At 55.5% G+C, this 25,154-nt stretch overlaps 1 protein-coding gene across 1 annotated transcript in view; it reads left to right on the forward strand.

Moving 5' to 3' along the window:
- Positions 1–25,154, forward strand: part of GFPT2 (glutamine-fructose-6-phosphate transaminase 2) — a 42,002-nt gene that overhangs the window by 13,627 nt on the left and 3,221 nt on the right. The window contains exons 2-17 of the mRNA XM_059695651.1: positions 171–278; positions 1,001–1,099; positions 1,515–1,640; positions 7,575–7,633; positions 8,285–8,419; positions 9,324–9,385; positions 13,066–13,145; positions 13,557–13,674; positions 13,978–14,141; positions 15,941–16,036; positions 16,119–16,216; positions 16,502–16,622; positions 18,487–18,644; positions 18,790–18,904; positions 21,659–21,786; positions 23,651–23,818. Of these exons, the coding sequence (XP_059551634.1) occupies positions 171–278; positions 1,001–1,099; positions 1,515–1,640; positions 7,575–7,633; positions 8,285–8,419; positions 9,324–9,385; positions 13,066–13,145; positions 13,557–13,674; positions 13,978–14,141; positions 15,941–16,036; positions 16,119–16,216; positions 16,502–16,622; positions 18,487–18,644; positions 18,790–18,904; positions 21,659–21,786; positions 23,651–23,818 (1,835 nt within the window). The remainder of the gene's footprint in view (positions 1–170; positions 279–1,000; positions 1,100–1,514; positions 1,641–7,574; positions 7,634–8,284; positions 8,420–9,323; positions 9,386–13,065; positions 13,146–13,556; positions 13,675–13,977; positions 14,142–15,940; positions 16,037–16,118; positions 16,217–16,501; positions 16,623–18,486; positions 18,645–18,789; positions 18,905–21,658; positions 21,787–23,650; positions 23,819–25,154) is intronic.

Below are 25,154 nucleotides of genomic sequence, written 5' to 3' on the forward strand. Positions count from 1 at the left end.
AGACTGGGGATCCAGCCTGCAACCCGGGCATGCGCCCTTGAACGGAATCGAACCCGGGCCCCTTCGGTCTGCAGGCTGATGCTCTATCCACTGAGCACACCAGCCAGGGCCGGCCCGTGTCTAAGCACGAGCGGCGTGTTTCGTAACGTGCAGCGTCCGCTCTTCCCCAGGAATCTTTGCCTACATGAACTACAGGGTGCCCCGCACCAGGAAGGAGATTTTTGAGACCCTCGTCAAGGGCCTGCAGCGGCTGGAGTACAGAGGCTACGACTCGGCAGGTAGGCCTGCAGGCTTCGGCCGCAGAACCGGACGCTGTTTATCACATTCGAAAACTAGAGAAGGCGAAAGAGGAAACGAGGGTAACAGCAGTCTGCATCCACAGTGCCCCTTGGTATCCCTGTGTCCTCCTCCAGTCACGCTGGGGGCCTGGGGGGAAGGGGCGCGTAGACATTTGTGGTCCCACCTACTCATGATGACAGCAGTTTGTACTTTTATATGTTTTTCCCTTCATCATCCCAATCCCTCCTAACGGCCTAAGCGCTGCACAGCCCTCCTCAAGGTGGGCGTCTCAGAGCTTCCCCCTCCCCGGCCTGCCTGGTGGACACTCGTCTGTTCCCATTCTTACCTCAGCCGCGGCCGGAGGAAGGGAGAGCCAGGTCCGTTTACATCCCTGTCTGTGCTGAGCAGAGGGCTCGTGGGGAAGATGGAGGGGCTCTGAGTAGAGGGACCATTGAAAGCAGCCGGATGCGAAGCGCCCTCCGTGGCCGTGTGGTCCAGGCACTCACGCCCTGCAGGCTGTTAGGTGTTGCCACAGGCACAGCCCCCTCTTTCCAAGTCAATCAGGCGACACACCAGGGGAGCGAGAACTAATAAATCATGCAGCACCCCCCCCCCCCCCGCGCCCTCTCCCCTATTTCCCCCCCACTCCCGCGTGGTGCCCTGTAACACAGTGTGAGAGACCCGCCTTAAGTCCAACACAGAAAACCGTGTTCACCTGCAGGTGTGGCAATCGATGGGAACAATAACGAAGACAAAGAAAGGCATATCCGACTGGTCAAGAAAAGGGGAAAAGTCAAGGCTCTTGACGAAGAACTTTACAGTAAGTGGAAACAGGCCAGTCCGGCCAGTGAGTGCAGCGTGGGTCCTTGGAAATCTTTTCTTTCAAGGGTATTTGAAACTAAAAATGCTGACTTTTCTGTGGAGGGGACATAAAGAAATGTATTTTTAAATATTTGGTACTTATGTATGTATTTTAATTTTCCTGGCAAGCGCTATTGCTTTTCCACGTGTAGTGGTGACACAGAATCTTCTTTTTAAAGTGAAAGTTACGTGGGTTAGGACTGGTAAGCACTGAGTAACCAGCAGCAGGGGTCTGGCAGCAACGCCGGAGGAGGCGCCAGTGCCCGGTCCGGCGGGATGTGCTGACCTGTCTCCCTGCAGACGCCGCCTCGCATAGCAGAGCCGGGTCAATGCTGGCTTTGTCAGTGTGGCAACTGCACTTTTCTTTCCTCTAGAGCAAGACAGCATGGACTTAGAGGTGGAGTTTGAAACCCACTTTGGCATCGCGCACACGCGCTGGGCCACCCATGGGGCTCCGAGCGCGGTCAACAGCCACCCGCAGCGATCAGACAGAGGCAACGGTAGGTACCGGGGCCTTGCTCCCCGTCTCGTCTCGGGGTTCTGCCCGGCCTGACTGTGCAGGCTGATCCGCACCCACCCCCGGGGGTTTCCCAGCCAGCCTGTCTCCCCTGGGCATCCAAGCTGGCGGTGCCGGCCCCGACAGGAGGCAGATCCGCCTGCTCCGGGGCGGTGCTGACCCGCAGGCGTCCGCAGGCACACGAGGCACTTCCTGCGCGGACCAGCCTGAGGGGACCCGGCAGCGTGAGGGGTGAAGGGCTGAAGTGCTCTGCAGGCCAGGCACTTGAGGGAAGGATGGCATTCCTTCCTCATCTCCAAGCCCACCCTGCCCCTGAGGAGAGTGGTCCTGGGCAAGGCCAGGGGAGCAGGGCCGACCTTGGTCCCCGTCTGAGGTGCCCCTGCAGGAGGCCTCAGCAGCTGGCAGCCCAACAGCTCCTCCCAGCAGGAGAGCCCTCCACTGAGCTCCTTTGCTTTTGTAAACAACGAGAACGATGGTGTGGAAAAGTCCAGCATCTGGCATCCCTGGACAAAGTGGACTGACAGACAGCAGGTCAGGGTCAGAGAGCAGGGGCACAGCCACTGCCCACGGCGGTCCCATGGGCACCAGGCCCTGTTTGGTGGGCTGCAGGCTCCCCAGTTCTCCCAAAAACCCCCGTGTGCCAGCCCCAGCTCATGGGGCCTCATCACTCACATGGACCCCCAGGACAGTTCTCCTGAATCATACCCCGCCCCCTTTCATGGGGGTGAACTGCTAGGTCTGGGGCTCCCAGTGGGAGCTCTTGGGGGCTCTGTGGTCAGCCCCAGGGTCATCAGACACAGTAGGCATGTGAGATGGGGAGAGGCATGGCCCTTGGTTCCTCCCAGGGCTCCGAACAGGGGCCTGAGACATCATCTGGGCCCTCGTGTGGGTCCCCACTCAGGGTTGAGCCTGGTCAGGTCAGGAGCCCCGAAGACTCACACCTGGGCATGATGGGCAAGGGTGTCCAGTAGAGAGAAGGATCTTTGGAGTCAGCCAGAACCCCGCTCCGAGACATCGGGCACAGTGCAGGCCCCACGTCAAAGTAAGGATCAGGCACATCAGGGGGGCTTGGGGTGCTTGGTAGCAGGCGCTGAGCTAAGCATTCAGCCTCACTGCAGCTCCTCCTCCTGGAAGTCGGGCTGCAGAAGAGAGCGGCACCTCCCTGCGCCCTGTCCTTTGCCCCATGGGCACTGCAGTTTCCTGAGGCAGCCCCCCTGCCTGATTTGGAACAGGAGCATCCCAGGCACCCCTCTCATCAGAGCAGTGGAGGTAACACAGGGGCCAGGCTGCACATGCGCCCACGTGGTCAGAGGCGAGGGTAGCAAGGGTTTTGCTGAGGGCTTTTCCCTGGATCTGGTCCATGCACTGGACCGCAGGGCGTCCCACTACTGCGGCTGGCACCCTACACCCGGGTGGGAGACAGCAGACCCCACAGTACTGTGGACCTAGAACGGACATCCAGCCAAACCCCAAGCCAGACACAGGCGTGGTCGTGGGAGCAGCAGTGTTGGCTGAGGGAACATGGCCCCAGGCCCATGTGCCTGGAGATGTACCCAGCCACAGTCCCCTGCCTCCCCAGGCGATATGTGAACCCCTAGTTCAGTGCCGATGATGATTCTGTGTCCCCAGAGCGGGGAGGCTCCCAGGAGAGGACCCCACACCCAAACTGAGCAATGCCTGCCCTGACTCAGGATGAGTAATTAAAAACAAAACAACATGGGAAATAAGAGAAGATTCGTAACATTTCTTTAGCAAATTAGCTGTGAGAGCTGGAGAGCATACTTTTAAGAGGAAGGCTTACACCCAGCAATGACATTGCAGAAGAAAATCACACAAAGGAGTTTTCACAAAGAAAACACAGATTCTAGGAAGCAAATTAATGCTGAGAAGACAGTAGAATGAGGTGAAAGAAAATAGTGTAAGAAACAGTGTCACAGTAGACATGAAAGCAGTTGGAGAAGGGGAAGGTTATGGAGGCAGCTGGTACAGGAGATGACCAACAGTCCAGCTGGTGTCCCCAAGAGGGACCTGGACAAATGGAGTAGTAAAGGCACGTAACCCAGGTGCGCTGGGCTAGCACACCTGCTGAAGTGGCTTTTTAAAAGTATGTTTTATTGATTTCAGAGAGATTGAGGGAGGAAGAGAGAGAGAAACATCAGTGATGAGAGAGAGAGAGAAACATCAGTGATGAGAGAGAATCATCCATCGGCTTCCTCTTGCATGTCCCCTGCTGGAGATCAAGCTCACAACCCAGGCATGTGCCCTGACCAGGAATCGAATTGTGACGTTCAACCAGCGAGCCACACCGGTCGGGCTGAAAATGGCTTTTTTTATTCGAGACATCTCATTTTTCTGTGTGACCACACAAAAGTATACAATATGTTGTAAAAAATATAGAGAAGAAACTATGGTAAAAATGGAAAAGGTTTTAAAAGATGTAACAGGAAAAAAACCTGTCCTGTACTGAAAAAAACTTGAGTTGGAGATCCAGATGTTCACTGAATAATCCTATCTAATAAAAGAGAAAAATGGTAATTGGCGTACGACGATACCCTTTTCATTGGCTAATCAGGGCTATATGCAAATTAACTGCCAACTAAGATTGGCAGTTAACTGCCAACTAAGATTGGCAGTTAACTGCCAACTAAGATTGGCAGTTAACTGCCAACAAGATGGCGGTTAATTTGCATATGTAGGCACAATGCAGGGAGGCGAAAGGGAAAGCAGGAAGAAGCCCCCTGCCACTGACAGTGATCGGAAACCCAGGGGGGAGCTAAGAGCTGGGGGGCAGGGCAAAGGCGGCCCTGGGGCTGCCTTTGCCCTGCCCCCCAGCCATGATCGGAGAATCAGGCGCCTTTTCTGCCCTGGCCAGTGATAGCAGGAAGTAGGGGTGGAGCCAGCCATGGGAGTTGGGCACGGTCGAAGCTGGCAGTCCCAGGAGCTAGGGGTCCCTTGCCTGGGCCTAAAGCGGAGCCCACGATCACGGGGCTGCTGCAGCTGCGGGTCCCCGCTGCCTGGGCCGGATGCCTAGGCCAGAGGCGTCAGGCCTGGTCAAGGGGCCGATCCGGTGATTGGTGATCGGAGGGTGATGAGGGTCAACTCCTCTGGCCGAGGCATCAGGCCTGGGTGGGGGGCGGAGCCAGGGATTGGGGGGATATGATGGTCCCCTTGCCCAGGCCTGAAGCCTGGGTCAGAGGCGTCAGGCTTGGGCAGGGGGTGGACCAAGCGATCAGAGGGAGATGGGGGTCCCCTGCCCAGGCATGATTCCTGGGCCAGAGGCCTCAGGCCTGGGCGGGGGCCAGAGCCAGTGATCAGGGGGAGATGGGGGTCCCCTGTCCAAGCCTGACACCTCTGGCGGAGGCGTCAGGCCTGGGCAAGGGGCCGATCAGGCGATCGGAGGGTGATGGGGGTCAACGCCTGAGGGCTCCCAGTATGTGAGAGGGGGCAGGCTGGGCTGAGGGACACTCCCCCCCCCCCACACCCAGTGCACGAATTTCGTGCACCGGGCCCCTAGTAGTTAATATTTATGACAAACGCCCAAAATGTAGACACGGCCTCCTGGGAGTACTGCGTCTCAAGGATAATAAAGTCTTTTCGTTATCTAGGCTGCAGGGGGAAGAGGGCTACTTGCCCAGGAAAACTTTCAGGTTGGCCTTGACCGTTTCTCAGCTACTTATTGGATGTGCAGTGGAACGCAGGACTGCCCGCCCCTCCCGCTGGCTCCCCTGCACAGGGCGCAGCCCAGGGGAGCGGGTTGCTGCTGGGTCGCGGGAGGTGGAAACAGCAGGCAGACCCTGAAAAAGAGACATGCTCGTGGCCACACCGGAGTGCGGGGAGCCCAGGGATGCCTGAACCTGTGGGGTTTTCCTAGAAGAATACCGGGACTTTGAAGTGAACCCTCAGAGGTGTTCAGCTCAGATCTTGTTACAATTCAGTGTAGTCACACACAAGCCCGGGTGTGGACCGCCAGCGTGGGACTTCTCTGAGCCGGTTGGGAATTCCTGGAATTGTTTCTGGGCAATGAAGGGTTAATCAACCCCATGGACATAAATAGCAACACTTAATTGGTGACCCTGTAGACCACAAGTAGAGCTCTGTCCCTGGTCAGATCAGTGGATGTGTTCCCTCAGGTTGAAATTGTAGTCATAGCCGGCCTCGGTTCTGTGACGGTAAATGACATGTGCTTAACAGACACCCTATAGGACAGCGGTTCTCAACCTGTGGGTCGCGACCCCTTTGGGTCGCCTAAGACCATCGGAAAACACATATATAATTACATACTAGAGTCCCGGTGCACAAAAATTTGTGCACTCGGGGGAAGGGGGGTCCCTCAGCCCGGCCTGTGCCCTCTTGCAGTCTGGGACCCCTCAGGAGATAACAACCTGCTGGCTTAGGCCTGCTCCCGGGTGGCAGAGGGCAGGCCCAATCCCTAGGTGCAGCCTCTGGTCGGGCTCAGAGCAGGGCCGATTGGGGGGTTGGGGCACCACCCCCTGTCACACTCAAGGCAGGGTCGATGGGGAGGTTGCGGCGCGACCCCCTGTCACGCACAGAGCAGGGCCAATCTGGGGGTTGGGGCACTGCCCCCTGTCACGCACAGAGCAGGGCCCATCAGGGGGGTTGGGGTTCCGTACCCTGTCACGCACAGAGCAGGGCCCATCAGGGGGTTGAGGAGCTCCCCCCTGTCACTCACAGAGTAGGTCCGATAGGGGAGTTGGGGCACTGTCCCCTGTCACACACAGAGCAGGGCGGATCAGTGGGTTGGGGCGCCGCCCTCTATCACCCACAGAGCAGGGCCAATCAGGGGATTGGGGCGCCGTCACTGTCACACTCAGGGCAGGGCTGATGGGGAGGTTATGGCTCTACCCCGTCACACACAGAGCAGGGCCCGTGGGGGGGGGGGGGTTGGGGCGCCACCCTCTATCACCCACAGAGCAGGGCCGATCAGGGGGTTGGGGCGCTGCCACTCTCACACTCAGGGCAGGGCCGATGGGGAGGTTATGGCTCTACCCCGTCACACACAGAGCAGGGCCCGTGGCGCGTGGGGGGGGCGGGGGTTGGGGTGCCGCACCCTGTCACACACAGAGCAGGGCCGATCAGGGTGTTTGGGCGCTGCCCCCTGTCACGCTGATCCCGGTGCTGGGAGGCATATTACCCTTTTACTATATAGGATTGAGGCCTGGTGCATGGGTGGGGCCAGCTCGTTTGCCCTGAAGGGTGTCCTGGATCAGGGTGGGGGTCCCCACTGGGGTGCCTGGCCATTCTGGGTGAGGGGCTGAGGGCTGTTTTCAGGCTGGGGGTGACTGAACTCCCAAACGCTCCTTTTTTCCTTTTTTTTATTTTTTTTATTCTGGGCCAGCTTTAGCTTTGAGGCTTGGCTCCAGCTCTTAGGCCTCCCACTGCTGAAAGTAGGTTTCTGGCCTTTGCATACAATGTTGTGAATCTGCTGGCTGAAGTCCGGAGGTATTTGTTACAATGTTTGAAATTGCAGGCTCAGAGGCCTGCAGCCGCAGGCGGGGAACGTTGGTTTCCTCCGTCACTGAGGCAAGCAAGCCTCATGTTAGTTTCAAGCTGCCTGGCTGCTGGCCGCCATCTTGGCTGACAGTTAATTTGCATACCTCGCTGATTAGCCAATGAAAAGGGTAGCGGTCGTGTATGCCAATGACCACGTTTCTCTTTTATTAGTGTAGATTGTTTTTGTGATTAATCACTATGCTTTAATTATGTTCAATTTGTAACAATGAAATTGGGGGTCACCACAACATGAGGAAGTGTATTAAAGGGTCGCGGCGTTAGGAAGGTTGAGAGCCACTGCTCTAGGAGCAAGGCTTGTAGTTTCAAGCTGCCAGATTGTTTCCCTTCACATCTGACTTGATCCTCACGTCTGCATAACATTTCTGTCCTGAAACTTTTCTTCCAGAATTCGTTGTCATTCACAATGGGATCATCACAAATTACAAAGACCTGAGGAAATTTCTGGTAAGCTCCTTCCCCTGGGTCACATCTAAGTCAAGTGCCTTTGGTCCTCCCCCAGAAACTTTCCAACCAGCTCATTTCCCTCCGGAAACAAAAGCAGGAGCGGAGCGAGGGCCACTCTCGGCCACGTCACCACCTTGGACACAAACCTCAGCCGCAGCTCAGCCGGCTCCTCAGATCTTGCTCGAGTAGATGCACAGGGGCCGCTGCAGAGTCGCAGAATCAAAAGAACACGAATTTCCTTTTATTAAAGTGTTTGCACTCAATTGTCGACTCATACACCGAAGGGAATGTGGGGCGGAGAGGCAGATGGCCAGTGTCTAAAGGATGAAAAGGTTGTGGTGTTGGCTGGGATGTGGGTGGAGTTGACTCAGCTCATTTGATTACTCTGACTGCCGTTATTTTGCAATGTTCAGGTTCATGGCAGGGACCAGCTTTGGAGGTGGGGCAGTCTCGGGGCGTCCGGAATGACTCAGCTGTGTTATGCTGTGTGATTCTGGCAAACATTTCTCATCCCTTTCACATTTTCCGTGTCGCTCCGACAGTTCCTTAAGTCACTCCGAGGGCAAGTCATCAGGGAGGAGAGGGAGCTGGCCCGGCCAGCGTTTCGCAATGACCGTTATCTGACTCTCTGTGTCCAACCAAATATTCCAGGAAAGCAAAGGCTATGAGTTTGAGTCAGAGACAGACACGGAGACTATCGCCAAGCTGATCAAATACGTGTTCGACAACAGAGAGATCGAGGACATCACATTTTCAACACTGGTCGAGAGAGTCATTCAGCAGTTGGTGAGTCACACCTGCTAACTCACCCGTCATCTTTCATAAGCGTTAGGCACATGCAGGCAAACTTCCTGAGAAGTCAAGCTGGCTCGCCTACAGCTTCTGGCGTTACGCTATCACGTCCTTGTAACATTTGGAAAAGTCCTGAGGTCTGGGTGGTAAACACCGAATGGAAGTGCCTTGCCGCGTTTTAACGCCTCTGAAGTTGTGATTGGCCTCGGAACCGTGGGTGCTTCCCATCGCAGGTCGCACACAGGACCTTGGTGGTGGGGGTTCACATGGCCGGCTTTTCATGTGAGACGTTTGTGCCGTTAGTAACATAACCTAGATGCATCTCGTTGATGTCGACTTAGAATTGTCCCAGGGGAGAATGGCCCGGCATCCTTCCTGGCATTGGCTCACAGAAGCCATACCGGGTCTTATTTTCATTCACCACGAGGAAAGTGCGGCACGAAGAAGGCTGGAGTACTGCCCAGCTGCAGGGTGGTGTGAGTGAGCTCAGCACAGGTCATGGAGCATTGGCCCCTTTAACCCTCACAGGTGTCCCCTGAGTAGATGCTGTCCCAGGCCAGGAGCCCTGGCCCTGGTTCAAACCTGGTCCCTGGTTCTCACCTGGTCCCTGGTTCTGATGCACCAGGTCACCCAGTTGATCACAGAGCTGGGATTTGTTCTGCCAGGGCCTCAGCGGGTGTGGTTGCTGTTGGTTACAAGGTCTGGTCTTTGTAATTAGCGTGGCTCCGTCTACGTCACTTTCTCCTGATGTCACCCTGCTGCCCTGAGTGAGCACCCCGGCATGTCCCAAGACCGCTCACAGGGGAGAGGGGCCCGGGGAGACCCGCCGGGGGTCAGGCTGCCGCCGCCTGGCTTGGCAGAGCGAGCTGTTCCTCACTTCTCTTTCCTGTGCTTTCAGGAAGGAGCATTCGCGTTGGTTTTCAAGAGCATCCACTACCCGGGAGAAGCCGTTGCCACAAGGTAAGGCAGTGGTTCTCAACCTCTGGCCCTTTAAATACAGCTCCTCATGTTGTGACCCAACCATAAAATTATTTTCGTTGCTACTTCATAATTGTCATGTTGCTACTGTTATGAATCGTCATGTAAATATCTGATATGCAGGATGGTCTTAGGCGACCCCTGTGAAAGGGTCGTTCGACCACCAAAGGGGTCGCGACCCACAGGTTGAGAACCGCTGAGGTAAGGCAAACACATGACTATTTCAGGAGCAAATAACTAAAACACAGCCACTCAGCTTGAGGCACGGGGCCTGCGCCCTGGACACTGGAAGGCGCTTGCTCTGTCTAAAGGACAGCCGTGGCTCAGCCACAGAGAATGCACCCCACCAGCTCTTTGGCCAGAGCGTCTGCCATTTTCACAGAAAAAACAGAGTTGGATTTTTATTTGAAATCTCCATACTTTTAGAAGTTGACAACAAAATTCAAATTTAAAATAAAATTGTATAAAGGCACATCCAGCTTTCATGGGGCTTAAAGCCTATACAGTTTCAGAGACTCCCTTTAGAAAATGCATGCAAATTCATGAATGTGAAACTAGGAACAAAAATGAACATGATTTGAATCCAGTAAAGAGGGGGCTTCGCAGGCCCAACTTCATCACCTTCGTGGCAGGGGTGTCCCAGGAATCCGCTGAGAGGACCAGCTTCAGCCTGGGTGCCCCTCTGTTAGAGCCCCACAGGGTCCCAGCACTGCGGATGTACACAAGCAGGTGTATGAATGCCATCCTGTTGTTTTATATTCAGAAGGTTGATTGTCCATCTGTCCATCCATCCATCCTTTTGTTTATCCGCCATCCATCTATCTGTCCATCCATTCGTCTGTCCATCCCACCCTTCCATTTGTCCATCCATCTATCTGTTCATCCATCTGTCCATCCATCCGTCCACCCATCCATCCACCCATCCATCCATCTGTCCACCCACCCATCCATTTGTCCATAAGTCTATTTGTCCATCCATCTATCCATCCATCCATCTGTCCATCCATTCATCCGTCCATCCATCCATTTATCCATACGTCTATCTGTCCACCCACCCATCCATCCATCCATCCATCCATCCATCCATCCATCCATCCATCCATCCACGTGTCCACTCGTCCATCCATCCAACTAATATTTTTTGAGCATTTACTATGTGCTGGGTCCTGGGGACCTGGTGACATCAGAGCTGGTCCTGCCCTTAAGGACAGGACATTTGTGCAGGAGGACAGAGCAGGGAAGAGACGGTGATACTTTGTGGTGGGGGCTTGGGGTATGAGGCAATACTCTAGAGGTCTTGGGGAGAGCAGGTGTCTGCCCGCGAGAGGCAGGCGGAGGGACCAGTGTGAGTAAAGGCAAGGAGCCCAGAGCAAGCATGGCACTGCTGGGACCTCCCGTTAGGCCAGGATGTAGGGAGGGAGTACTGGTGCGACTCGAGGCTCTTCCAGTTTCAGTGTGTGCTTATTGATGCCTGCTGTATGCCACACATGGGGGACAGCAGTGAGCAAGGTGATGGGGACACTCGAGACTGACGGGGAGTGGGATCGCGTGCAGAGGTCCAGCTCTGCAGAGCCTCAGATGCCCTGAGGGCTGCAGGCTTCCTTCTGAAGGCACTGAGGAGCCGTAAAAAATGCCCTCAGGCCCTGGGAGACTGGGCCAGAGAGGGTGGGGCTCTCCCTTGCAGACTGTCAAACTGTCTAGGCAGGAAATGCATTATGATTTTATTCTTTCTAAGACAGGAATTAATTTATCCTGTGGAATTTTATTCCTTCAAATTATAGAACTTTGTAATACCAGTTGGTCCTTATCAAATTTAGAAACCCCTTTTAAAATCTATTATCATAACATTACTATTTTAAGTGAATGTAGAAGACAGTGTGAAGAAGCAGTAAAGTTTTATTTTTCTAAATTGTCTCTATAACCTGCAGAATCTTTGAGATGTGTTGGGAGCATTATATGGCACAAAGACTGGAGAAGCTATAGAGCTCAACCCATAAAAAACATTTTGGGGAGACATTTAACAAGAAATATAGATAACTAGGGTACTTTCTAACTGTCATTATTATAAAGAATGTGTAAGCTAATTTCCCATTGGACCCAGAAAGAACTTTGTCTCTGATGTGCTTTATATATAACTAGAGGCCCAGTGCACGAAATTCATGCATGGGTAGGGTCCCTAGGCCTGGCCGTCGATCAGGGCCTATCGGCAGGGTAATGGGGGTGGGGTGGGGGGGACCCCACTGGCACCTGCCTTGGCTGACCCGGGGCGTGTGACCTGGGGGCAGCTCCTGTGTTGAGTGTCTGCCCCCTGGTGGTCAGTGCATGTCATAGCGACTGGTCATTCCACCGGTGGTTCCGCCATTTGGTCAATTTGCATATTAGGCTTTTATTATATAAGCTAAAAGATTGTCCAAAATATTCAAGGCACTCACAACACCTTCTGCAAAGACACAGACTTTGTCCCCCTACGTGGAGAAATCAGAGTGAGGTCCAAACAGGCAACAGTACTGAAAAATAAGATCTATTACTAATGAAGAAGTATTTAGGGCCTGTATTGAGTCAGGTTAGCAGGCCAAGTGGATATATGTGGGGTGGACTCAGGCTGACTCAAGTCGTTCATGAGTACATTGATCTAAGTTAGCATGAAACTGGTTGATGTAAAATATTGCCCCATTGTCTTCTAACGAATGTGTTGGAGACAGCGCTCTCTAATTGCCTTATTAGCACATTCCCAGTGCTTCCTTCCTGTTAACCAGCTAGCATGCAGGGGAGGAAAGGCACGTGTTCTTGGACGGCCTGGAGTTCCTGAGTTGCGGAAGCGAACTGGTGTTGCCCAGCACACCCACTGGGAATTTGACTTGCATGCTGTCATGTGTAAGAATGAGCAAACCATTAGGTCTTGGAGGCAGGATGCCGTTCAACTCACAGAACAATGCCTGATAAACACAGTACCTGCAGAAGCTGTGAGCCAGAAAGGAATGCCACGAGCACTTTGCTGAAGACTGCCTTCTGGTGCTAGTGGCCGAGCTGGGGTGGGGGTACAGGGGACTTGAGTTGGGGGCCCTCACTCAGCGCAGCTGCAGGAATTGCCCATCGCCGTCCTCTTTGTGAGAAGTCTGCCTTGTGCAGGTTGGAGATTCCAAACTCCACCGAGGTGTTCGTTAGGCAGAAACAAAACGGCCCTAGAAAGCGCTCTAAGTCGCCCACAAGGTTGAGCGCACCCAAAGCCCGTCCGCTGAATGCTCCCGAGGCTGGAGGACACCTCAGCCGGATGAAAGGGGGCAAAGAGAGTCTTCGTGCAGATCCTGGGCTCCCTGTTTAGAGATGGGCGGGGAGCAGAGGCGGGCGGAGACCCCGGCGCACCTGCTGCTGCCAGGGCCTGACAGGGACTCGGCTTCGGACGCCAGCACCGTGTGGGGTCTCACTGGGCAGGTGGGTGGCACCTCAGGAGCGAGCTGGGGTGCTCACGCTGGCCTGCTGGGGTCTGCCCCGAGCCTTGGAGCAGCATCTTCCTGTGGCCGGCGTCCGTCGTGTGGGACCTCAACAGGACTCTGCCACGGGGGGCAGGCGAGATGTGGGGACTGTCCTCAGTGCTCAGAGGACCTCCAGCCCCGTCCCAGGTGTCAAGGTGACGGCTAACCCGACCCCCTTCGTCCCTGCAGGAGAGGCAGCCCCCTGCTCATCGGAGTGCGGAGCGAATACAAGCTCTCCACAGAACAGGTCCCCGTCCTGTACATGACGTGTAAGTCCCGCAGCCCTGCCCCTGGAGGCGTGGTGCCCTCACCGTGTCTGGGTGGCCCACAGGTGGCACCAGATCCAGAAGGTTCTCAGGCAGCTGAGCCTGGGCTCCGTTTGTCCAAAAGCTTTTTTACTCTGGATACTTTACACCATTATCCCAAGCCCGGGGGATGGCGTGCCGCTCCGGTACACGCAGGCAGCCTGCCCGGATTCCAGCGGTGATTTGGCGTGTTCTCTTTGCGGCCGTTTAAATGCTCTTGCTATTTGGGGATCCTTCACGCTCTTTGGCTGACACAGCCAAAGCTAAAAATTGCACATTTCTCGCACACACATTCCGATGGAAATGGGCTCCATGCTGCATGTTATTCAAACAAAAGCGGTTAACAGGACGTGCGATCCTCTCTGCATTTACCAGGCAACATTGAGACCGTGAATAACATCCGGAAACCGAGGGTGCAGAGGCTGGACAGCTCGACCTGCCTGCAGGCCGTGGGCAACAAAGCCGTGGAGTTCTTCTTCGCCTCCGACGCCAGGTAGCCGAGCCTCGTCCCCTTCCCGTCCGGGACTGTGTAATCGAGAATGTCGGGCTGCACCGCCGTTTCTGGTTCACCGCCCACATGAGCTGTTTTCTCGTAGCTCAGCAGGGGCAGGGTGCTGGCAGGTGTCAGTTCTTGGTGGCCTTCCTCCGGCAGCAAACCAGTGTGTGATGCCCCTTCCCTCCTAAAATGCCAGTCAGTGCCCTGATGTGGCCTTGGCTGGGGCGGCCGGGCATGATGGCCGTCTCGCAGCCGTCGAGCACAGTCCCCCCCGTGACGCCCGTGCTTGCCTTGCCCCAGCGCCATCATAGAACACACCAACCGCGTCATCTTCCTCGAGGACGATGACATCGCCGCCGCGGCCGCTGGGAAACTCTCCATTCACCGGGTCAAGCGTTCGGCCAGTGATGACCCTTCTCGCGCCATCCAGACCTTGCAGATGGAATTGCAGCAGATCATGAAAGGCAGGTGTCCTGAGAGTCCGGGCAGCAGCCACGGGGCAGGTGCTCCTTGGGGACGCTCCTGAGCCTCTCTCCCTTGCCCGGTGGGGCCTCCACGAAGGGGCTCAGGTGATCTCAGGGTGTGGGGAGCCTGCCTGGCTCCTGCGAGGAAGCCTCTGAGTATATCCAGCGCCGGTCCCCTGCTCCGCCTGACCGTCCACCCACCGCCTCCCTTCACTGCCTCTGGGACACGTGTCTATGCCCCAGGCACCATTTCTTCTCTGGGCGGAAGCCTTGGATAATGGGGAAACTATGGACCCCTTTCTCCTTTTGAGGAGAGCCTCTCTGTCTCCCTGCACCCGCACCTGTCTCCCTGCACCCGCACCCATCTCCCTGCACCCACACCCGTCTCCCTGCACCCGCCTCCCTGCTCCCGCACCCGTCTCCCTGCACCCGCACCCGTCTCCCTGCACCCGCACCTGTCTCCCTGCACCCGCACCCATCTCCCTGCACCCACACCCGTCTCCCTGCACCCGCCTCCCTGCTCCCGCACCCGTCTCCCTGCACCCGCACCCGTCCCCCTGCACCCGCACCTGTCTCCCTGCTCCCGCATCTGTCTCCCTGCACCCGCACCTGTCCCCCTGCACCCGCACCCGTCTCCCTGCACCCGCACCCGTCCCCCTGCACCCGCACCTGTCTCCCTGCTCCCGCATCTGTCTCCCTGCACCCGCACCTGTCCCCCTGCACCCGCACCCGTCTCCCTGCACCTGCACCCGTCTCCCTGCACCCGCACCCGTCTCCCTGCACCCGCACCCGTCCCCCTGCACCTGCACCCGTCTCCCTGCACCCGCACCTGTCCCCCTGCACCCTCTTCTCCGCAGGGCAGCCTGGGCAAACTTTAAGAACATCAGAACCTTTGTCCTGCTGCTTAATGCCCTCCAATGGCTTCCTGTTCTGAAAGTAAAATGCACCCCCTCACACACATGCAGCCTGGCCCCACCTCACTCTAGCCTTCCCACTACGCCCTGCCCACCCTTGGCCGCCCTGTTACTCAGGCCCTGGGCTTGCCCACTGCAGGGAGGTGATTGCATTTACTGTTCCTCTCACAGGACAGTTCTTTTGATCATGTCCTGGAAATGTCAGCCCCTCAGAGAGCCCCCTGACCCCGTGTGTGCAGTGGCCCACGCTCCTCACCTGTCTTAGGTGCTTTGTGGCACCTTTTGTACAAGTCCTCTGCTGAAGGTAGCAGGCAGGGACACTGCCATGGCATGTCTGTGCATCCCCGAGAACAGCCCCACCTGTCTAGACGCCTCCGATCATCAACACAGCACCTGTCTGGGCCCTAACGTACTGCAGCCATATGGTCACTTTGACCTCGTCCAACCCCATTCAAATCAGAGCCCTGAAAATGCATGTGTGACTGGAAAGGTTTTTCTTTAATACAGAACTCGGAGGCTATTTGTTTAAAAGGAAGTGGTCTATTTCTCTGGGCCCGGCTTACTTTGTGCTTCCCTACGTAGGCGCGCTTTTACTTTCTTCTGGCCTTGCAAAGAGGCGTGTGACCCCATACGACCAGCCCAGATTTGTTACTGGCATGCCTCCCTCCCTTGTGAAAGGGCCAGGTGTGTAAGCTGAGGTAGGAATCCTGCTGCCCTCTCACTTGTCCCCGTGAGCATCAGGCGAACAACACCTGGCGACTAACCTGCAGGGTCTTTACCTGTGTTGTGCTGACTAACTGCATAACAACTTTGTCTTGATGAAAAGTTAAGCCTGGAAATGAAACTAAATGGAAGGGACCTGTCTTGTCGCTGTTGATCGGGCAGGTAACTTCAGTGCGTTCATGCAGAAGGAGATCTTCGAACAGCCGGAATCCGTTTTCAACACTATGAGAGGGCGGGTGAACTTTGAGACCAGCACAGGTAATCCCTCCCCGGACCTTGCCCAGGCCCTGCGCAGTGCCTGTGTGAGGGCTCGGGCTGACATCCCCCGCGCACCCCGCAGTGCTCCTGGGCGGCCTGAAGGCCCACTTGAAGGAGATCCGACGGTGCCGACGGCTCATCGTGATTGGCTGTGGAACCAGCTACCATGCCGCTGTGGCTGTAAGTGCAGTGCGTGGGCCTGGGTGGCCAGGGAGGTGGTGGCGGCCTAGGACAAGAGGCACCCTACGTGCTGCCAGGCGTCTGGCCGTCTAGATTTGGCTCCTGTGAGCCAGCTCGAGAGCGGGCACCACCTTTCTCCTGCGGTTCTGCCCTGGGTGCCTGAAGGTCCCTCCCCACCTGATACGAAGGCTCCATGTCGCAAGTTGTCTCTAGAAGCCCAGTAGTTGTCTCTGGTGTCCCTGTAGCGTCATGACTGACTTGAGTCCCCATTCTTGTTGGCTTCAGACGCGACAAGTTTTGGAGGAGCTTACCGAACTCCCCGTGATGGTGGAACTTGCTAGCGATTTTCTGGACAGGAACACGCCCGTGTTCAGGGATGACGTTTGCTTCTTCATAAGCCAGTCAGGTAAGGGATCGGGCTGTGTTCGCTCACCTCGCTCTGTCCCCTCATCTTCACGCCCCGAAGTTCTCATGCACCAGCCGCACGCTGCTCTCCCGCATCTGCTCATGGCACCCTCAGCACCTTTGGTGACCGTCCCCATGGGGAGGGCCATGCAGCCAGGGCTGCTTCCTCCTCCAGGTGTATGGGACCACCCATCAGGGCGCCATGAATGTGTGCTGGGTTTCATGAGCAAGTTCTTCAAAATTCCGCTGGTTCAGAGGCTGTGTGGTTGCTGGGCAGTGCCCACACCGCCAGCAGGGGAGGCCTGGAGAGACTGCTCCAGGGTAGGGCTAGCTCAGCAAACCCCGCCGGGTGCCATCCCAACACTAAGCTTGGATATTTGCTCCCGTCGGGCTGGGCATATGGTTGGAGAGGTGAACCGTGGCCATAGGCTGGGAGTGCCTGTGAGCTCCAGGAGGGTTTTAAAAACGTTTTAATTATGGGAAATTCCCAGGCCTTTATCAGAGTAGAGATTGTCATGAGGCATTGCCTCACCATAGCAGTGATCAGCTCAGCAGACCTGGGGTCTGTTTACACACCTGGCCCTTTCACAAGGGAGGGAGGCATGCGAGTAACAGGTTATTTGGAAGCCAGTCTCAGACGTTGTGCTATTTCATCCGTAAGGACTTCAGAATGTATCTCTTTTGGATAAAAGGGGGGAAAACTAACCAGAAAATGGAAGCAGTATTGAAAGTTCCTATAGATATCAGGGCTTCCATTTTGGAATCCTAATCCTACTCCTATTTCAATGACAAACACTCACACAGACACACCCACCTCCAGCTGAGCACCAGGCACCCAGGGGCTGCCCTGTGACTTCAGCTGCCAGCATTGCTGGCTTATGGTCCCATCAAAATCTAAAAATGTTTCATGAATTGCTGGGAGCCACTCACCAAAGAACAGAGGTGGATTTAATGTGAAAATAATGTAGGGACAGCTCCTGAGTATCTTCACCGAAGGGTTTTAAAGTTTCATGTTGTTTAGCCCTGTCCATTAAGTTAAAAAGTGCTGTACCAGACACTGGGGAGCAGGGCTGATGGAGATGGAGGCATCCTGCTCTCCCCTCCCCCGCTGGCACTGAGGAAGGGCTGGGTGACACCCAGAGTGCTGGATGCGAGTTGGAGGGAAAAGGGAGGAAAGGGTGGGACTTGCAGCCTGCACTGCGGAAGAGCTGCTGGGGAGGGCGCAGCCAGGAGCAGGGGTTGAGCGCACAGCGAATGGGTTTGGTTGTATGGCCTGGGTTGTGCTGAATTTAGTTTGAGTTCTTTAGGATTTGCAAACTTAGGGAGTTGGTGCTGGCTTATGTGTGGATCTATTTACGTAGTTTTATTGTAAAAATAATTTTTGTCCACACTGCAAGGCTGCAAGAAGCGCTTCTCTTTATAACAAGGTTTATTTGAGAAATGCCATTTGGGGGCATTCTTGCTTTTTAAATGTTAAATCTGGGCGCATTCTGAACAAGACAGCTCAGAGCTATAGAAAGGGCACTGGGCCCAGGCCCACCCAGGTTGGTGCTGACTCCTGGCCTTGAGTGGCAGGCTTTGGTTTCCTCTGCTGAGTCCCCATCCTCCACGGGAAGTGAGGACAGTAGCCTCACAGGACTGCCAGGAGCGGCGGCGGGCAGTGGGCGAGAAGGTGCTTGCTGCATAAACAGCAGTGGAACCTTGAGTCTAAGAACCAACCAGCAAAACGGTTGAGCATGCATTTTCCTTTCTGGGTGCAGTGGGCTGTGTCTGGGCACTGAGTTTTGTGTAAGAGCGGGGAGCCAGTGGGTGGGGCAGAGCCGTGCCCCCGTGAACACGCGCTGAAAGGAGGGTCTGTGTGGCAGGCGAGACCGCAGACACCCTCCTGGCGCTGCGTTACTGTAAGGACCGCGGGGCCCTGACCGTGGGCGTCACCAACACCGTGGGCAGCTCCATCTCTCGGGAGACCGACTGCGGCGTCCACATCAATGCGGGCCCGGAGGTCGGGGTGGCCAGCACCAAGGTGAGAAGCCGAGTGCGCCCTGTGGGAGGGCCTGGGCCGGGCTGGCGGGCGGGCGGAGGCCTAGAGGGGCCCGGTGATCTGCCCCCCTCACGTGGTGGCCACCGGCACATCCGCCCCCTCGGTCAGCACTGCCGCTGGTCCGCAGGCTTACACCAGTCAGTTCATCTCCCTGGTGATGTTTGGCCTGATGATGTCAGAAGACCGCGTTTCACTGCAAGATCGCCGGCGGGAGATCATCCGCGGCCTGCAGTCGTTGCCTGGTATGTTCCAAAATGACACTTCCCTCAACGTTCAAATCCGCGGGCTGTTCCTGATGCTTTCTTCCTGCCTCTCGATGCTGTTAGTGATGCTGTTAGTCACGCCCGCCCTTCCCCTCACCACTGCAGGCCTGCTGCAGCTCCCACAGGGCCAAGAGCGAAGTCCATGCTCCTCACCCATCTCGGAGCCCTGCATGCTGGGCCCTGCCGCCTCTGACCCCATAGAATGCCCTTCTCCAGCCCCTTCTTTCGGGACCTCTGGTCCTCAGCAGTGAACAGCTCTTTCCACCCCAGGGCCTTTGCACTCTTTCCTTTAGAAACCCTCTTCCTCCATCTCCCTAAGCAGCCAATGGCTTCTCATCACAAGTCTCAGCTCACGTGTCACTTCTTGGGGCTCTCCCTGGCCACCCTGGGTTCCACCTCCTGCCCCAGCTCTCTATGAAATGTTAGCGGTTTCATTTCTTTTTTTGTTTTTTCTTTCTTTTTGGGGGCGCCGAGAGGCAAGGGGTTTTCTTTTTTTTTTTAATCCTCCCCTGAGAACATACTTAGAGAGAAGAAGAGGAGTGCAGGAGGAGAGAGAGAGAGAATGAGAGAAACATCAGTGTGAGAGAGGAACATTGATCCGTTGCCTTCCGTATGCACCTTGACTGGGGATTGAACCTGCAACCCAGGTATGTGTCCCAACCATGAATCGAACTGGCAGCCCTTCGGTGCATAGGACGATGCTCAACCATCTGAGCCACGCCAGCCAGGCCAGCCAGGTTCCTTTCTGTCTGGCACGTGCTGTGACCAAAATTCACTGTTCGCCTATGTACTGGCTTGTCTCCCCAACTAGCATGTCAGCTCAGTGAGCACACAGTCACCCTTGTCACAGTCACTGCTGGAAGCCAGGTGCCAGCACACAGTAGGTGTGCAGGAAATACCCGAGAGAGCACATGGCCCGCGTCTCTTCCTGCCCCAGCTCCTTTAGAGTCTCACCAAACTCCTCCTTTGCTAGGTTCCATCTTTCGCTGTCGGTGAGATACGGTGTCTGTCGCACAAAATTGCAAGCTCTTTGGTTTCAGTCGCTCACTCCCTCACTGCACTCCGTGTACCCCGCACCAGCCGCCTTGCCCGAGGCCATCCTGGGGCTGCCAGGGTGCACAGAGCTCCTTTCCCTCAGCCACTTACACGCCAGGGAAGGAAAGACCTCTTAGGTTTGCTGTGTGCAGGCCCCAGAATAGAAAATGGAAAGATCTCACCCCATGATGCCACGAGGCTGGGCAGCCCCTTGAAGAGATGGGGCAGTCCTGGGCCCTCCCTGGGAGCCAGGGGCCAATCCCAGAGAGGCAGGGAGGGAAAGCCACCATCGGGCCATACGAAGCCTCGGGGTCTGAACCTGCCCAACACAACATGCTGGAAATTTCTTGCCAAGAAAGGCATTCTTCACTTCAAGCAGTAGTAGCCCTGGCAAAGCGGGACGTTACCCTGATGTCTGAGTCCGCAGTTCCTAAGATGGGCTTTGCAAAACTATACTCATAGCGATGCCTTCTTTCTCATAAATAAGACATGTTTGGCTTTCCGCCGTGTGGACATTTGAAAGGCAGCGGTGGCCACCCCGGGCACCTCAGCACACCTCCCAGCCGAGGCACCATGCTCTCAGCGCCGCACACCCACCTCACGTAGGCACGCCCGTGATGACACAGGAGGCCGCACTGGTCTTATGAAGTGCAGTGCTTCTTTTTTTTTTTTTTTTTTTAAATATATTTTATTGATTTTTTACAGAGAGGAAGGGAGAGAGATAGAGAGTCAGAAACATCGATGAGAGAGAAACATCGACCAGCCGCCTCCTGCACATCCCCCACCGGGGATGCGCCCGCAACCCAGGCACATGCCCTTGACCGGAATCGAACCCGGGACCCTTCCGTCCGCAGGCCGACGCTCCATCCACTGAGCCAAACCGGTTTCGGCAAGTGCAGTGCTTCTTAACGTGCTGTGTGACCAGATGGGAAGGGCGCGCTAGGTCCTTCTGCTGGACCCTGAAGCACGAGGGTCGTTTCAGAGACACGTGGTTGTTGGAGTAGCGAGCTGACTTGGGTTTGTGGCAGGCATTTTCTCAAAAGCGAACAAAGTTAGCCCAACACGCTGAGAACACTGACTGCATTTGTTACCAATGATAAACTTCCAGCTTTCAACCGTACTTAAGATTCTGGAAAAACGGATAGCCTGACCACATTCCCAGCACTTGTACCAATGCAGGATGGTACAGAATTATGCATGTGTAAAAGATCCATTTAGCGAAATGCATGTTTTAATATAACAAGGGAGGGAAAGTTTGGTGATAGGACTTCAGATTCCACACCTGCAAGTACTCTTTTAGGAAATTGTTGCTTCTTGCGTGTAGTATAATATCAAAGAACATTCACAATGATTTGAAAAAGCTACTTAAACATTCCTCCCTTGTCCAACTGCAAAGTTCTGTGAGATTGCATTCTTTTCCTATACTTTAACCAAAAGATTATCACAACAGATTGAGGAAGGAGATATGAGAACCTGTTTTTCATTTCAAAGTCAAATATTAAGACTTGCAAAAAACAATGCCACTATTCTCACTGATTTAAATATATATAATGTTTTTATTAATTAAGGCAAAGAAGCCAAATGTACTAGGTGATGTGAGTTCCTAAACCTTGTCTTACGCGCTTCATTTTCGGACTGTGAATCTTGTTCTAAAGTCGGTATAACTGGCTCTCCCCTTCTGCTGTGTGCACGACATAGAGCTGATCAAGGAAGTATTGTCGCTGGACCAGAAGATCCATGACCTGGCCCTGGAGCTCTACACGCAGAGGTCGCTCCTGGTCATGGGGCGGGGCTACAACTACGCCACGTGCCTGGAAGGAGCCCTGGTGAGCACCCTCTGCCCAACCCTGACACCACCACCCCCTGCAGAGGAACCAGCAAGGAGGACAGGGCATTGAGCGAGGGTAGAGGCGCTGGGGCCTGTTGTCCACTGTGTCCATTGAGCACCAGCCCACTACCGGGTGTTCTAGCCCTGGGGACATAGAGCTAGGGGCTCCCAGTCTTTATTCTCCCGGGATACACGTGTAGGACACCCTTGGGTGAGCCCCAGAGGCGTCAGCCTGTGCCAGGCTCCATCTAGATTAGCCCATTTGTACCTCACTAGCATCTTCTGAGATAGGGACAGTTATTGTCTACGTTGTACCCAGGAGGAAACAGCCTCCAAAAGATTCATCTTGCTAAAAATGACACAGCAGAAGTGGCCAGCCTGAGATTCGAACTCAGGTGCACGTGGACTTTGCTCTTCCCTCACTACCACAAGCAGCCTGCGAGGGGGGTTTGGGCAGACCAGAATTGCGGGGTGGGGCCTCTGCAGAGTGTCCCTGTTACCGCTCAAACTGAGAGGGGCTGCAGATCTTGCGGGAATGAGCCTGACAGGCCCTGCACGGTTTAAACCAGTGCCTGGCTGTTTCGCCTCCTGCGGCAGTAAAGATCCATACTGGCTGGTGTAAGAGAGCTGATGGGGTGGGTCAGGGGCAGGGCACGGACACGGGGCTATGGAGAGGGTGGGCATGGCTGTCCAGGGGCCTGGGCCCCGTGCTTGCCCTTGACTCACCGTCTGCTTGCTGTTCATGTTCAACCGAGCTAAACGGGAGACAGTCACAGCTAAGGCAGCACTTGGTACCCAGACAAGGGCATCACCCGTGACCAGCTGGTTCCCCTCCTCTTCCCAGGGGAGCAAGCGGCTGCTTCTTTCCTACCACCTCTTCCCCCCGTTTTAAAGACAATGCGACTCCCAGTAGGTTCACAAGAAACATTCAGAGACTATTGGGGAAGGGGGGGCGGGGGTGCAAGCTATAAGGAGCCTGACCCCGTGTGCTCGACTCCCACACCTTCCACTGGAGGGTCCCGCCCTTGCCAAAGGCAGGGAGGCTGCTGCTCAGGGGCAGGAAGGCGAGGCCTGGGGAGGGGGTGCTTCGATCTGCCTCCATGCCTCTACCGTCGGGGGCTCGGCTGCAGCGCCCGAGTGTGCTGGTGGAAGGTGCGCATTCAGCTGCATCGCCAGCGTAGTCTTTGAGGGGAAAGGAGCGTTCACGCTGCTGCTGGCCCGGTCATGGCCCCTCTATGGTCCCCTCTATGGGGGCTGGCATTCCAGACGTCCATGGCATTCAGGAGGGAGCCAGTCTTCCAACAGCGTTTCCCGACCCGAATGAGTGGGTGAGAAAGGTGTCCTTCATCACTCTTCGCAGTCCGGTGACGGGCGTAGTGTAGGGGAATAGAACGGGTCTTCCCCACACAGGAAAATGCCAGTAACAGCCCCAGGGGGTGTGACTTTGCTGGACAGTTGGAGCAACCCTTTGCAGTTTATTAATGGTCTAGGACTGGGGAAATGATTATTAATCAGATAATTGGATGGAGGCGTATCTAGACAGAATACAAACCCTAACTGTGGAAGGGCACGGGGCCTGGGGAAAGCTAGAGTGACCCTGACTTGTCCATCCGAGCCGGGTGGCTGCCCAGGGGCTGGTCTGGGAACACAAGCTGCAGGCTGGGCTTTTATATGCTCTGGATCACTGCCGGCCACCTCCCTTGGACCCGGCCTTGCCAGTTGCCCTCTGTGCTGTTGACGCTCCGTGTGTCCATCTGCCTTGTGGCCCTCAACGCCCTGCCTCCCAGCTGATTCTCCCTCTGGTTGATGTGTTCTAGCCCCATGCCTGCCCAGTGTGACTGATTCCACCTCATTTTCCCCAGAAAATTAAAGAGATAACCTACATGCACTCAGAAGGCATCCTGGCTGGTGAACTGAAGCACGGGCCCCTGGCACTGATCGACAAGCAGATGCCCATCATCATGGTCATCATGAAGGACCCTTGCTTTGCCAAATGCCAGAACGCCCTGCAGCAGATCACGGCTCGCCAGGTGAGGGCTCTCCGCGGGGCTGGGCCACCTGCTCCTTCTCTCTCCCAGACATGCCCACCTCAGCCACCGTCATTCCAGCTATGCCTGGGTCCTGCCAGTGAGCAGGGATGACCACCGAGTCTCTCCTCAGTCCCCTCATGAGTGGCGCACACATTCAGAAAGGGCCTGGCCAGCTTTCGACCATGCCCACACCGGCTCCTGAGTGAGGTCCAGTGACCCAGAGCACCCGGAGCTGTGCTGGGTCCCAGGCCCAGAGACCAGAGGAGGTAGTCCTGGTGGGGAGTCCCGAGGGCAGTCCTGGCACTGCCCCCCTGCAGTTAGGTCATATGTCACAGGTGGAGGGCACTGTCCTCACCAGGCTGCCTTCTCTCCAGACACCAGCTGCAAGTTCAGGGGTTCTCAGATCACCCCCACTTCTGAATTTCCTGATAGCCGCTCGGGTCACTAATTCTCTAGAATGACTCATAAAACTCAGGAAAACATTATGTAACTATTGCAGTTTTATTTTGCAGGATACAAATCAGGGTCAGCAAAGGAAGGAGACTCACAGGGCAAGGGCTTTCCCCCTCCCACACAGCAGTGAGCATTGCAGCCAGGGAGCCTGCCTGAGCTTCTAGCTCCAGGGCCCAGTTTTTATTGGGGTTTCATTATGTAGGCACAGTAGATTGCATCATTGGCCGCGTGACTGAAGTCAATTTCCAGCACCTCTTCTGTTCCTGGAGGTCAGGAGCTCAGACTGGTATCACTTGGCTCAAAGCCCCAATTCTCTGTCTGTCTTCCCGGCATGGTCATCCCCCATCCTCAAACTATCCTTGGGCCCACCATGAGTCACCTCATTAGCATAAACTCCCATACACCCACCATGGGAAACAAACACTTCTATCACTCAGGAAAGCCCAAGAGTTTAGAGGTCCCCTCCCAGGAGCCAGGGACAAAGATCAGCCGAAGTCTATTACACTGCAGCTGTCCAGAGGTGGGAGGGTGGGACTCCCCCACATCCATGCTGGAAGGCCTAGAACTTACAGGGAGGTAACATCCGACAGGGCACTTGAGCCAGCTGCTGCCACTCCCGGATCAGCATGGTGGGTGGAAGTTACAGGACACAATCACTGTGCCTCGTTGCTTAAAACCTTCCAGTGGCTTCCAAAAAACTATAGTGACCATGAGCCCGCATAATCCAGCCCCTGCCCTGTTTCCCACGCATGCCAGCTGCTTCCTGCCTCCGAGCCTTGGTGTTGGCGGTTCCCTCTGCCCTACATGTTCTTCCCACACACTCAGAGCTGGCTCTGGTCAGCCAGGTCTCAGCCCAATGTCCCCTTCTAGAGGCCACCCCAGG

This window comes from Myotis daubentonii, chromosome 5 (genome assembly GCF_963259705.1).
Source record: "Myotis daubentonii chromosome 5, mMyoDau2.1, whole genome shotgun sequence".
Classification (NCBI taxonomy): Eukaryota; Metazoa; Chordata; class Mammalia; order Chiroptera; family Vespertilionidae; genus Myotis; species Myotis daubentonii.